Source organism: Lupinus angustifolius, chromosome LG08 (genome assembly GCF_001865875.1).
Source record: "Lupinus angustifolius cultivar Tanjil chromosome LG08, LupAngTanjil_v1.0, whole genome shotgun sequence".
NCBI lineage: Eukaryota > Viridiplantae > Streptophyta > Magnoliopsida > Fabales > Fabaceae > Lupinus > Lupinus angustifolius.
The window spans coordinates 11,093,128-11,108,602 of NC_032016.1; the positions used below are offsets into that span (position 1 = coordinate 11,093,128).

The window sequence follows — 15,475 nt, forward strand, 5'->3', positions numbered from 1 at the left end:
ATCTATTGAAATATTGAAGGATTTATTATTATATATGCATGAAGCAGTTAGTGTGTCCTTTTTTAATAACAAAATAACTAACTACCTGTCCCTACCTTGCTTCTGGCAAAGACAAAAAGAAAGCAATGCCATAAAGAGGACTTCACAAAATTAGTTGGAAAGTTCCACTAAAGAAATCACATTTTTACCCTCAATATTATATTAGATTCCAATTAATTCGAGTTGAGTAAGGAAGACTCGTTAAAGGAGTAAGGATCTTCTGATGCTTACATTTTATGTTTACAAAACTCAAACCTGGAACTTGCTTATGAGTAATGCGCTCTTACCAAGTAATTTAAGTACTTATTTGATCCCTTATCATAATTATACATATCAAATGGTAGCCATATTTTATAATTTTTTTTATTTAAAAATAATTTTAACTTTATATCGTTAAATTCTTTTTGAAGGATGTGTATCATCATCTCATCCAGTATCATATAAAATGTTTTTGTGTACAAAAGTCTCATGCCAAATATATTCAACACTTTCTACATTCAAATCATTCTTACAAAAAAGTTAAAATAAATGGAAAAATTGCAAGTGAAGCTTATCTTAAAAAAATCTCATGTATGATTATTTTTCAATGTGTTAATTTCCTTGATCAAATAAGTGATTAATATGATACCAAGGGTCCTATATGTTAATTGTATATGGTAAGCCAAACCCATCAGAAAGCAACTTTCCCTCAAACAAAACTGTTAAAGTGTTATGTTCACTCTTACAATGTTGTGAACTATGGTGGAGGTTGCTTCTAAGATATGGAAACTTCATCAGAAATCACAAATATAAGGAAGTGATAGCAATAAAAGTATGTAGCTGGTTCTTAACAACCATTAGGTGAAACATCACTTAAACCACAAGAGAATTCCTTGCAAGACTCTTTCTCTACAATACTATACATTCAATGCCATACATAGCATTTGTTCATACAAACATTTCTCATATTCCATCCTTGTTGAGAGTTGTCTTAGTGTTTCGCCGAATTCGGCTAGCTGATAACAGCAGAATATTGAAGCAATGAGATATGTCATCTCAGCTCTTTGTGTTCTTGTGCTATTCTCTTATGCTTGTGAGATACAAAGTTTCATTATCTGCTGAATTTTTGTTTCACTTTTACATGCATATTCAACTCATTTTTGTTAATGTTTTGTTATCAATAGGTGCTTATGATCCTTTGGATCCAACTGGAAACATAACAATCAAATGGGATGTCATGTCTTGGACAGCAGATGGTTATGTTGTAAGTCGATCGAGTAACGATACTCTTACATTACTTTTCTTTTTACACCTTTTTCGATACTTAAATTTATAACCATCGACTTATTTTTTCCTTCTTCGGAAACAATAATTGGTTAAACGATTGATGATTAAGATGTAGAAAACTTTTATGATTAAAAAGTAGTGACATGGACGTTTTCGTTTTCGATCAGGCTACGGTGACAATGTACAACTTCCAAATGTTTCGGCACATTATTCAGCCCGGGTGGACATTAGGATGGACATGGGCAAAGAAAGAAGTTATATGGTCAGTGGTAGGATCTCAAACCACAGAACAAGGGGATTGTTCCAAATTCAAAGGAAACATACCTCACTGCTGCAAGAAAACTCCTACAGTAGTAGACTTGCTTCCTGGTGTACCTTACAATCAGCAATTCACAAACTGCTGTAAGGGTGGAGTGGTTGCAGCATGGGGCCAAGATCCTTCACAAGCTATCTCATCTTTTCAATTGAGTGTTGGTCAAGCTGGTACATCGAACAAGACGGTTAAACTTCCGAAGAATTTCACTCTCTTGGCTCCGGGACCTGGCTATACTTGTGGCCCTGCAAAGATTGTTCCTTCCACCAATTTCCTCACACCTGACAAGCGCCGTAAGACTCAAGCATTAAGTAAGTTCTCTAACTTTACATTATCAATGTTGCTCACTATGAAGTACCGATACTTCAAAATGGTTGTCACGTCAGTATCCGATTAATATTGTATTGGAGTATCTGTGTCATGTTGTATACATATCTGTAGCAGAATCTGTTTTTATTTGTTTTTATATGATGCAGTGACATGGAATGTTACCTGCACTTACTCACAATTTCTGGCAAGAAAGAACCCAAGTTGTTGTGTATCATTATCATCCTTCTATAATGATACCATTACCCCTTGTCCCTCTTGTGCCTGTGGCTGCCAGAACAAGAAGAATTGTGTCAAGTAAGTGATATTTCAAAACAACTCATGGCCTTAGCATAATCTAAATTTGCATTCGGTTAACATGTCAGAATAGGATAGAACAGTACGAAAAGACCGAAAAGTAAAACATTTTGGTTCTACTGAAAGGAGTGAAACACATCGAACGTTTTCAACAATTTTATGAATGTTGGTATGGTATGCAGGAGTGACTCAAAAATTCTCAGCATGGTAGGGGTTCACACTCCAAAGAAAGACAATGAACCAATGCTGCAGTGTACTCATCATATGTGCCCAATAAGGGTCCATTGGCATGTGAAACAAAACTATAAGGACTATTGGAGAGTGAAGATTGCCATAACAAATTTCAATTACAGAATGAATTACTCTCTTTGGGCTCTTGCTATTCAGCATCCAAATCTAAACAATGTCACTCAAGTCTTCAGCTTTGACTACAAGCCTTTGGTTCCTTATGAATCCATAAGTGAGTACCAGAAAATCTTCATATCTTTTTCTGCAATTTACTATAGGATAGTGAATTTTCTTACACAACTCAAAAAGAGATTCAAACCAAAAAGAGATTCTATAATAGTTGAATAAACAACATGGACTATGCATATAAAAGTGTTATAGAATTCAATAACTTTGAAGAATGATTACTGAAGTTTGTTCTGATTTTGTATGCAGATGACACTGGTATCTTCTTTGGCATGAAATACTTCAATGATCTATTAATGGAAGCTGGACCAACTGGTAATGTTCAATCAGAAGTGCTTCTTCAGAAGAACATGGATACCTTCACATTCAAGCAAGGTTGGGCATTTCCTCACAAGGTCTACTTTAATGGTGATGAATGCATGTTGCCTCCACCAGATACCTACCCTTTTCTCCCTAATTCTGCACCTGCAAGGCTACTTGCATTACCAGCATTCATATTCTCTTTGCTTTTCTTCTTAGCAGTTTGGTGAATTGGTTAAGTGTAAGGGTTGTTTTGTGAAAATTTTGAGACCATGTTACAGAGATAATAACATGCCATGTGATAATTATAGAGACTCAAGATATTCTATGAAAACACCAAGCCAAACTCATGGCTATGTTTTTTTATTCATGAGGATTAAAAATGATGCTAGATATAATGTACCAAACAATGATGCTGTTATAGTAATGCTAAAATGTTACTCCTTTTCTTTAAACAATATTGAATGATACAAAAAAAAGGACAAAACTTAGTCAATGTTCTATAGATGCTTGTGATAATATCATCATTGTTTCATAATTGTTAGATATGTTAAATGTTTATATTTCTATTGGTAAAGCATGGCAGATATATTATTATCATTATAGAGTAGCATCACAAGCACATATAGAACAATACCTAAGTTTTGTACAAACAAAAATACATGTAGATTCCATTTTAACAAGGTGAAGGGAAAAAGACCATTATCATGTTCATGTCAAATACCATACATGATTCATAAAGTCTATCATATTAAGTGTAATGTATTTACTTCTTATAATTACATTTCCAATTACACTAATGGTCTAAAACCAATAAAACACAATTACATTACAAACATACAAATAACCCTAAGGTCGGCTAGTGTACAAGACTCCCATCTATTGGGTTCCAAGAAGGTAGATGTACGCAATCTTAGTTTCGTATGCGAGAGGCTGTTTCCGGGAAACACACAAATAACGCTACAACAGCAAATTCAACCACTCATGTCTAATATGGTGAAACTTAGTAACAAATCATAGGACACTGAGCTGATCTAGAATAATCACTGGATATCATCCTCTAGCTTGGCTCAAATTCCGAATTGAGTCATCCCAAAGTTGAGTTAAAATTGGTCAGACTGAAAAGTTTAGATGATAATGTTGAGTGTGCCACAGATAGGAACTTTAAGCAAATGCATAAAATACCAAGGCTACCAAGGAGACCATCATCATAGCAAGCAGCGAAACTTCTCGTCGGGAACCGGTGTTAGGTAACCATGGATATGCATCAGGTGGTGGCATCACACAATTGTCACCATTGAAATAGATCCTTGTAGGAAAAGCCCAACCCTTCTCAAAAGTGAAAGTTGATTTATCCTTTCGGAAAAGTAGCTCTGATTGTACATTGCCAATAGGACCGGCTTGCATGAGAAAATCATTGTAGAACTTAATTCCCCAAAGCATTGCTGTATCATCTGTTTAAAAGCAACTTATATCAATAAAATCCATTCCAGAACAAAATTAATGAGTAAAATCGGTATGCAGTAAGAAATGTTCATTGTTCATACAGCTATTAGGACCAGAAAATTTAGTCATTAAAAAGTTACTACTCAAGAAATTTGGCAAACCATTTATAATCCTATAGAGGATTTAATTGTAGCGACACAATCGTCAACACAATTTTTATGCAGGATTCACTAAATAGAGTGTGGATCAATATGATCTAGGAAGTCTCACATGAAGTTCATCCAGTAATGAAAAGTGTGTCGCGGAAATTGTTAAAAAGTGTGTTGCTAGTGTTTTTCTACTACCAATAGTGAAACCTGGTCTGAAACTATACATTATATTCAATTCAAAGAACCTTAAGTTTTTAATATCTGAAAGATTTCGAGTTCTTGAAAGGAAGAAATTCAGATCATACTTACTTATGGTCCCATAAGGGGTTATTGACTTGTAGTTGAAACTGAAAAGTTCGGTGAGGTTCTCAAAGTTCGGGTGTTGAATAACCAAGTTCCAGTCAGAATAGTTCATCCTGTAATTGAAATTTGTAACAGTGACCTTCACACGCCAGTACTCCTTGTAGTTAAGCTTAATGTGCCAGTGAACTTTGATTGGGCACATATGACGAGTGCATTGAACCAAAGATGTGAGACTATTCTTTCCGAGGTTGGAAACGACTGATGCCAAATGCGGTGAATCTGGCCTGTAACCAAACAGAAAAAGGTGACATGAGTGGTATAATATTATTAGTGTTTAGAAGGAAATCACAGTGCCATGAGAAATAAAAACACACTCTACACAATTATCAGATTGAGACTTGGTGCCCTGGCAGCCGCATGAACATGTCGGGCATGGTACAATAGTATCGTTATAAAAGGATGAGAGTGAAACACAGCAAGTGGGAGTTTTCTGAGCTAGAAATTGTGAATATGTGCACGTCACATTCCACGTCACTGCGATAAATCAGCATAACGTTACGGTCAAATGAAATTGCTCGATCTTGCTGATAAGAATATGCTACAGCTGTTAACTCGGACTAGTTTTAATTCAGTCATATAATTATTAACACAGTGCAAGACTTTGATACCAACAAAAGCTATACAACTAATGGAATGAAATTCATTTTAGATAATAAAACATTCATGAATCTTCACTTAACAACTTAAACTTCGAGTAGTTAGATAATTATAGTGGCAAATGTGAAAATCAACATTGAAGTACATTAACTTACTGAGTGCTTGGGTCACTCTCCTTTTGTCTCCTGTCATGAATTGAGTTGGTTTCACGATCTTTGCTGGCCCACAAGTATAACCTGGGCCCGGTGCTTTCAAGGTGAAGTTTTTCGGCAATTTGACTGTTTTATTTGTAGTTCCAGCTCTACCTACACTGAGTTGAAATGCTGCAACTGCATTGATTGGATCTTGTGCCCATGAGCTGAGTACACCACCTTTGCAGCAATTTGAAATTTGTTGATTGTAAGGTGTTCCAGGAAGTAAATCTACGATTGTCGGGTCCTTTTTACAGCAATGTGGGGTGTTCCCCTTAAATTTCGAACAATCCCCTTGTTCAGTAGCCTGCCCTCCGACCATGTTCCATATTACCTCCTTCTTTGCCCATGTCCACCCTAGTGACCACCCAGGTGATGAGATATGGCGATATTGTTGGAAGTTGTTAATCGTAACAACGGCCTGTCAATTCAATTGTTTCTCAGACATCAGAATAATTATAAAATGTGGCATGGTGCACGAGAATCCCACCTAGTGAGGTTTGTGGATGGTAGATGTACGGAGTCTTACACCCACAAGCGGAGAGGCTGTTTCCAAGATTTGAACCTATGACTTTTTAGTCATTAAGCAGCAATCTTACGGTAATTCTACACTAGTACAGTGAAAGAGCCAAAAGCATTTCAAAACTATAATTCTACGGCAGTTAATTTGCTTCTAATATTAATAGGTGATAACGTAAACGAGTGTACTTACAAGATAACCATCCGGATCCCAGCTCTTAATATCCCATTTGATTGTGATATTTCCATTTGGGTCAAGTGGATCATAAGCTTCTGAAATAGAAACAGACCAACACAAGTTGAGGTTATTTGAGTGGAAATTAATTTGAAGACAGGAAAAATGTGCGGCGCCGAGTAATCATTAAAGTTTTAATCTTGCTATACTACACATTAAACAATAGTGACAATGGTGAAACATATGAAAAGCACTATAGAAATTAAGAGACACAATTTATGGACTATATATAGTAAAGACTAAAGAACAAAGAAAGCGAGCATTATGATCAAGATATAGGGTGACTACATTCTTTACACACAATTGTTTGAGATTATAATATTTCATTACAAACCTTACTTTCCCTAACACACAAAAGCGGGGAAACTCTTCGAAAATTCATGTGTGCCAATCGAGGTTTTAAATTTGGGTCAGCGACTAAGCCGATGTGTCAAAGTTTTAAGAGTGGCCACATAGCAATTGTCCACCATATAAAGGTTTTGGAAGTTTCTCAATTAATAAAGTTGGTACCTATTCTTATCCAACCCAAGCATTTTATTACAAGACAAATACTCATAATATCAATTTCATTGTTTTTTCGTACTACCAAGAGTATCGTTTCAGCCTATGGTAAGAAACTAATCTCTTTCGGAATGTGCGACCATCCTTCCCAACAAATGTCGTTCCCAAAACTCGAACCTTCGACGGCTTGACCTTTTAATCTTTCTGGTACACCACTAGACCAACGTCTTGGTTATCAATTTCATTGTTTGATACCAAGAAAGAGTAATCAAAGGAAACAAAACGCTATGAAACAGGAAAAACCAGCAGAAGCTAATAAAAAAAATCAATTTTTTTTATAGAAAAAACTACTATCTTTGCCAAATGCAAAAGAACAAAGCTTGATATTAACCTCAAACATTCATGACAAATCAACAGAGCTTAAGGTACAAGCCATGCAAAAAAAAGATAAAACATAAAACAAAAATAAAAATGGCGTTTTGTGTAGACATGCAAAGAAAAGTGGAGAACCCATTAATCAAAAACACAAAACCCATGAAAAATTAGAAAACTTTAGTGAGAAAAAATGAGTGTGAGTGCACAAACCTGTTGAAGTGAAGCAAGTAGAAGAAAGTATAAAGAAGAAGAAGAACATGCAAGGACATGGTTTAAGGAAGGATTGGATAATGGGTAATAAAAAAAACATAACTTTTCTTTATGTTTTGTTGATGGAAAATGAAAGATTGTGTTGAAAGTTATTGTTTTGTGATGAAGTTGAAGATATTTGTTTGAGAAGAGAACACTGAAATTGAAGAGAATAAAACAGAACATATATTTTGTTGGTTCCAGTTGGCATATGAAAGAAATGCCACTGAGATTGAATTACCATTATACTAAGCAATGCCACCAACATATTTTTATACAATTTTTATTTGTTTCCACGTGTATGCTCGCACCGGGACAATCATGTCCGAGTCAGGAATATCCACCGGTATGTGGTGCTAACTCTCCCAACGAGCATTTTTTCCATCCACAAGACTCAAACCTGGATTCTTGCTTAAGGGGAATCAAGCATGTATCAATTGAACCAATGCAAGTTGGTTTTATACAGTTTATTTGAGACCTTTATAACAAATTTGTGTTATTTTTATGTAAATTTTAATATTTTGACCTATTTGAGCATTTAATTGAACCTTACATTAATATATAATGATTTGTTAGTAAATTTGTATTATTTAGTGATTCCTAAGTAATACTCATCTTAAATTTAGTGATACTTAGTGATTCCTAAGTAATATTTATCTTAAAACATGTATACTAAGGTTTTGAATAGATAAATAACTCAGATTTTATATATGATATTTGACATAAAAAACATTATGGGTAGAAACAAGACTTATGTTAATAATTATGTCTAAAAATATGAATTGTTGGTGGGGATAATGAAAAAGTGTATTGAGAAAATACTAAAATTATATATGTTACTAGTATAAAAATTATTTATCTTACACTTGAAAAGTAAGTATAGGAAGGAACATGATGAGAAAATTACAAAGAGGAGGGATAAAAAAAATTAAAGTGTAATAGATTAGTAAAAGAATTAAAAAAATATTGTAGTAATGTAAGAATTGTATTAACCTTACATTTTGTATTTTATTGTAGAATAGAGATATTGGATGGAAATGGAGAAATGATATATAATAAACTTATAAGGAAAATAAATGATACCATGTGCTGTGATTAAAGAAATGGTTTTCAAATTTGGAACTTTGCCATGATTAACACATAACACAGTTTTGCAAAATTGAGTTCACTTTTGAATATTTTGATGAATTTGGCAACAAATGTTAAGCTCCTTATTACTTTATTTTCTTACTATTAATTTTATGTTAAACACCACTTTTTTAAGAAAAAGCTAAGCTATTATTAGATAAGTTGGATAAATAATCAATTAGCTTGCACAAGTTTCAGCCGAGCTTTTCTGAAGCAATAGTTATGTTATGCATAAATTACACTGACATTTGTGAAATTATATAAGCTACTTTTTTTATATTTTTATTATATTAACTACCTTCCATTGAGAAATAAGTGTAATCTTTTAAATAAAAAATATGATAAATGCAATTAAGTTAAATAGAACATGATATGGTATAGAGACAACCCCAAATAATATACAAACCAATGTATCTTTATTATTTTTGTTACAAAATGCATCAACAATTCTAAAGATATATTGTTTAAATCGTTCTTATACTATATCGTAACGAACCAAATATAATAAAGAAGTATTGACTCATATATTATTTGGATTTGTCTCCACAATATACCATATTTTGTTTAAATTAATTGCATTTATCACATGTTTTGTTTAAAAGATTACACTTATTTTTCTCATACAGGAGTGGTCACTGTATGAAAGTACAAAAATTATGGAGTTTGTATGAATGTAAAAAATGAAGAATGATTTATATAATTTTACTAAAAGTCATTAGGTCGTGAGTGTAATTTACTCTTATTTTATCTGGAGAATTGAAATTGAAGGCCCCAAGTCCTAATAGTTTTCATGCTTTCATGTTTTATATTTTATTAATTATAAAGGCAAGTGGAAAACATGTTTTATCTTTCCTCTTCATAACATAACTTCCCATTTTTTGTAATCACATGTGAAGATGTGATTGTATGTTGTTGACAATGTTCCAGTTTTGGTAGGTATTGTTATTTATGGATGCCCATAATTTCTTAATCTAAGGATCTCATGATTCTTTCAGTTTCTTTTTTTGTACGGAAAAAATCGAGTACACATTTACTATCCTACAGATTACGTCACCGCATGTACTACTAACTTGTGAGTGGGTAAAAAAATATGTGTAATTTAAAAAATTAATAATTAACTATTTTTCTGATCAATCATAACTAATGACACAACTTGTGTACCAAAAAAATCATGGCAGTCTAGATATGTTATCTCATAAATTATATCACTTCATATGCTTTTAATTGTGATTAGTTGAAAAAAATAATTTTGACAAATCACAATTGATGATATATAAAGTGATACATATTGTGAGACAGAAAATATGCTCCCCAATGTTTATCCTTTATATAAAATAAGAGTAAAGTATTTCTTGGTATAAAGAGATAAGTTATCTCCTTCGACCACTAAAATTATGACATGTATTATATTTGATCATTTTTTACAAAAATATTTCTAAAAAGTAAAATAATTAGTCCTTTTGTCATTCTTTTAATGGTTGGAATATCTTCCTACGTAAAACAAATGTTTCTACACTTGCTTCAACTGTACTAAACTAAATATGATTTTTTTTGGTTAATATTGTTCAAACCATTGTAAGTGGTTATTGACTTTGTATTCATGGCAATATGATTCAGATGAAAAATGAAGATTGGTATGAAGCATTGTGTGGAAAATCCATGAGGTTAGCAAAGTTGTGAAAATGAAGATATCAAAGAAATTCTCATGGAAAATATTGAGAAGGCATAACAAAGAATTAATAAGTTTTATAAATTATCACTGCATTATTTATCATTTACCGACCGTATATAAATCTTTGTACTGACAGTGCAAAGATATTACACTTTTTGTTGCTTCTGTGCTTATTAAATTTCATGACACCAATACAACTATGTATTTATGTGTAAATCATTCATTATCTTTCTGAAAGTGATATCAACTTTCCTTGGTCCTATGAGACTACAAAATTTTGTGACCCCAAATACAAGTAAATTGTGTTCATCCACTTTGTTTGTGGTTCATAGAGGCTGTCCTACTTAACTCATCATTTTGATCTTCTAATTGACTCAAACCTCTGGATAAGGGACGGTGCTGTCGCCTATTCTTTATCCGTAATATTACCTGCGAAACTTCGCCTATCGAAGGGCGTTTCTTCGGTGATTTGTGCAAGCATTTATGTGCAATTATAGCAAGCTGCCTAACTTCTTCGATGTCGCAGTTTTCCACAAGTTGCTTGTCAAGTATCCCATCTATGCCATCGTGATCCATTGCAGCCTTGCAGTAAAACATAAATAAGCAAAATATGAAGAAATTATATAACGGCTATAGTATCGTAACTTAAGGCGAAGAAGCTTTTTTTCCATAGCTAAAATTACTTACAAGGCCAATATATTCCAACAGATTTTGATGTGGGTGGATGGCAGTGATGAGCTCAAAAAGTATGATACCGAAACTGTAGATATCGCTCTTCATCGTTAACTTGCTTGTGGAAACGTATGCCGGATCGATGTAGCCATATGTACCTTTAAGGCCACAATTCTGGCCATCGAAGGCCTCTTCCTTTGAGAGCCCAAAATCAGCAACCTAGAAACGAAGTTTTATAATTGATATCAGGCAAAAAAAGATGTTAATACTATTAATGTCAACTATGCCAAATCTCAAGGTTGAACAATAAATTTTGTTTCATTGTAACTGCATTTGCACAAATCCTAACAATGAATATTTCGAGTTCCAACTCGGAAAATTTGATATTACGACTGTTTTCCCTGAAACTAACTCTGCAATGTAACCATAACATGTTAGAAAGTCATTCTAAATAAAACCTATAGCAAAAGTATATAATGAAGATCCGGCGAGGAGTGTGGAAGACAGTGACTTCAAAGTTACGAGGTGGGAATGAGTTTCACGATGTTCTATCAGTTATCATTAGGTGTACATGCTAAAAGAATAGAATCAACATTTTTTTGCAGACACATCGTAAAATTTATTATGCTCTATATTTTTTCTGGACCGCATAACCAGCTAAGGATAATGTTGCTTGATTTTAAACCTTATGTAATATGCAAATTTAAGAAAACGACTTGGCAATCGAACTACTGAAAAGTACTCGCAGGGCACAAGATTACCTTAGCTCTCATTGAGTTATCTAGCAATATATTTGCCGACTTCAGATCACGATGTATGACGGGTGGGACAGCCTGTTCCGTGTATATTCATATTAGCCAAATACATTTGCAAATAGGTTTAAGAGAAAGTGTATCTAGAACATACATACTCCTTCATGAAGGTATTGTATTCCATGTGAAATATCAAGGGCAATTTGCAACCTTTCATCCCAACTCAACTTCTTTTCTCCACCTAGATGCAACCATAGATTATTTCAATGGTGAAAACTTAATTTGTAAAATAAAAAGAAGGAAAATCGAAAAGAAACATTCAATGATCGTGTGAATAGTAAAAATGTAAACAAAGTAAGATCATGCTATCTATTTGACATAATCATGCAAGTCTTAACATATAGATGTTACATAAAAAAAATCTTGAGATTCTTAGTTTCTTACCATATAGAAGATTTCCTAAACTCCCGTTACTCATGAACTGATAAACCAGTATGCGCTGTCCTTTATCTACACAATATCCAACCAAATTCACAAGATTCCGATGATGCAGTCTTCCTAGCAGAACCACCTGGACCAACATATTGTTAAGAATCAAAAAATGTTCAACAAGCTTCGCTGGTGACTGATGCTAGTTTTATAGCCTAGTCCGTTGAATCGATCAAATTAGAACTACTCACCTTGTACATAAAACATAGTGAGAGTAAGTGATTTTCCCCGTAAATTTTAAATTACTAATGCATTCTGTTCTGAAACATGAAGGAACACATTGCCTCTGTAGGCATGTCCAATGAACCATGGTGAAATGCAAATACAAACTTGTAATCGGAACACTATATATGCTGTAACTTTGAACAATAAACATCTTTATGTACAGGGCACTTTATGCAAATGTAAATGATCGTAGTTACCTGCACGGTTACTCTCGATTTATCATTTTGATTCAAGCCAACCAACAAGCATCAACTCATTAATGAATTTTCCATTGGTTTAATGCTTTTAAAAAATATTATGTTTATGATCAAAGGAAAGAAGAAAAAAAGAGGCTTGGGAAAGAAAGATATATGATAGCTATAGAATCCTTTTCTGATACTAAATACATCGATAGTAAAATTATTTAAAAAAAAATAAATCTGCATATAAAAATAGTTATTGACTTATACCTCTGTTTGGAATTCTTTCTCCCCTTGTTTGGAATCGGTTGCAAGCACCTTTACGGCTACTACCTCCCCTGTAGCCATTGTTGCTTTATAAACTGTTCCAAATGATCCTTGTCCCAAGGTAGTTGTGAAATTTTGTGTGGCCCTTTGAATTTCTCTGCATCACATAAAGTTTCATATACACCATTATAAAAGTTAATGTCCCTCTAATAATTTTTTCATTTGTGAGTAAGTACATGTCATAATTTCTCCTTTTCTTCTTTATTCCAAACAAATATGCAATCGAAATATAATTTTGCTAGGTAGTTGCTCAGACATATGAAGAAGTTTCCTTATAAAATAACGATATATATATATATGCTTTCCGATATGACAAAAATAAATAATCAAAACCTTTTATATCAGTACTTTTATGCTTGTCATTTCATAAGCAGAACAATTTCGAAAAAAGAAAGAGTAAACCTCGTGCTCAAGAGAGAACGAACATACTTGTATGAGTACTTAGGAATGCCCGATTGTGAAGCGAAGTGATCTTTGCTTTGACAACTCCACCAGCTGAAAGGGGAATAACTTTTAACATTTTCTGACATGGATATGGAACTAGTAATGGATGCACTGAAGTCGGTGCTCGTGTCCAATCCATTTGTTCGTATTGGAAGAGTTGTTGAAGTACCCTCACTTGCAGATCGTGTACTATTAGACCACTTCTTATACCACCTTATGCCGAAAAATACGAGGCAAGAGATCAGAATTCCGAGGGCCAAACCAGCAGTGATACCAATGGTAATTAATTCAGCTTGCAAATTCATTCTCTGATCTCTCTTTAAATTCAAACAATGATAACATCTTGCACAAGACTAGTACTACAGAGGCTCACCAACACAAAATCGGCACAACTCTATGTTAGTTCAATAATCCATACAACCATAATTGACATAAACAGAACTCTCGAGAGAGAGAGAGTAAGGGATTCAAACGAAACAAATTATCCATCTTTTCATAGATGAGAGGGGAGAAGCATTCTCCTATACAAGTGTCTATCTTCTGATGAAAGAGGGTTTATATCGATGCCTCAATGATCAAAATAAAAATATATATTGGATGGACATTTATTGCAAATGCAACAAGATATGCTCATTATTTCAGAATTCAGAAATTAAAGTGTCATACAACAGAAAGAAAATTCAATGGAAAAAAGAGGAATCTAATCAAATAAGCATAGAAACTATCAACATTCAAAACATATATACTCTTTAAATATGTGAACTAAATCTCTGACTTAAGTAAAGAACATAAAATGTGCACCAGAATTCTGGCAATAATAAACTACACTTTTTCTTATTATTCACAAATTTTAATGAAAATCAACAGAACTGCATCATATTACTGGTGAACCCCTGACAGATACATCATAGATCCAAAGAAATTGGCAAAATTAATAAAACCATGTGCCCAAAATATATCTATTTTACCATCAAAGTGTTGGTCTAATGGTGTAAGGCTCCGCTAGATCCCATGATGACCAAAAGGTCAAGAGTTCGATTCATAGGGGCGACACTTGTTGGGAGGGACAAACACGATCCCCGAAAGGGATTAGTCCTTACCCATAGGGTGATGGAATCCCCTTCGTAGTACCCAAAAAAAATATCTGTTGTTTCCATTCTATGTTTCACATAGCAATATTTGCTTCAAGGTTTAAGATACAGTGTTGTATTCACAAACCCATCTACATCAATTAAATGTTCACCATTCTCTACTATTCCAACAAACATTGACATATAAAAAAGAGCACCATTTTCCACTATTCTCATAGAACATAATTCAAACAAAAACTAAAACAATATTCTCCAAAGAAACAAATCATGCAATCCATAAAACTCAACAACCCAACAAGCCAAATTAAACAAAGATCAAATCTTTCATTGATAAACCCATGAAATGGAAGCAAAAAAATCACAGAAAGGAATACTCCATGAAAAACCCCACATACCTAATCAGCAGAAAAATGCATCCATAACGAAAAAGTTGTGATTTTTATCTTTTGGGTCAGTGAAATATAAACTACGATTTAGAATTTGAGGCTGCATTATAGTTGTAGGTGGTTTTTTGGAGCATAGTCAATGGTATGGAATGTGTATTGTCTATTGAGATGAGCGAGTAAAAGAAAAGAACTTGAAGAGACTTGAATTGCAACAAATATGGGAATGAAATTTCAACCCCAAATATAAAAATATTATTTTATATTTTTACAATTTTTCTTTTTAATTAAGTATTATTTTTTAATCAGATGTGGACACAATTGAGTCAATAGTTAATATACCAAAAGAGAATATATCACTCTACAAGACACTTATTCTGATTGGTTATAAAATATATATTTAAATTTAATAATGAAATATTTTTCTGACAAATAAAAAAATGATTCAAAGAATAATATTTTTTTGGATATAAGGTGATCTAACACAACTACATCTAATTTCCATTCTATGAAGTGAAGATCTTAAAATAGG

General features: G+C 33.3%; 3 protein-coding genes across 3 annotated transcripts; 1 reads left to right on the top strand and 2 right to left on the bottom strand.

Annotated features, from left to right (window-relative positions):
- On the top strand, positions 868-3,383 carry LOC109354740 (COBRA-like protein 4). The gene is made up of 6 exons (XM_019597438.1): positions 868-1,111; positions 1,203-1,282; positions 1,473-1,929; positions 2,095-2,242; positions 2,425-2,702; positions 2,906-3,383. The coding sequence occupies exons 1-6, from the start codon at positions 1,060-1,062 to the stop codon at positions 3,184-3,186; spliced, it is 1,296 nt and encodes a 431-aa protein (XP_019452983.1). The 5' UTR covers positions 868-1,059; the 3' UTR covers positions 3,187-3,383.
- On the bottom strand, positions 3,678-7,782 carry LOC109354739 (protein COBRA-like). The gene is made up of 6 exons (XM_019597437.1): positions 7,543-7,782; positions 6,415-6,494; positions 5,667-6,123; positions 5,229-5,388; positions 4,861-5,138; positions 3,678-4,410 (listed from the first exon to the last, which is right to left on the bottom strand). Exons 1-6 carry the CDS (start codon positions 7,640-7,642, stop codon positions 4,121-4,123), a joined length of 1,365 nt encoding a protein of 454 aa, XP_019452982.1. The 5' UTR covers positions 7,643-7,782; the 3' UTR covers positions 3,678-4,120.
- LOC109354741 (calcium/calmodulin-regulated receptor-like kinase 2) lies at positions 10,516-15,124 on the bottom strand. The gene is made up of 8 exons (XM_019597439.1): positions 14,956-15,124; positions 13,455-13,828; positions 12,969-13,122; positions 12,250-12,376; positions 11,964-12,046; positions 11,815-11,886; positions 11,069-11,272; positions 10,516-10,963 (listed from the first exon to the last, which is right to left on the bottom strand). The coding sequence occupies exons 2-8, from the start codon at positions 13,772-13,774 to the stop codon at positions 10,688-10,690; spliced, it is 1,236 nt and encodes a 411-aa protein (XP_019452984.1). The 5' UTR covers positions 13,775-13,828; positions 14,956-15,124; the 3' UTR covers positions 10,516-10,687.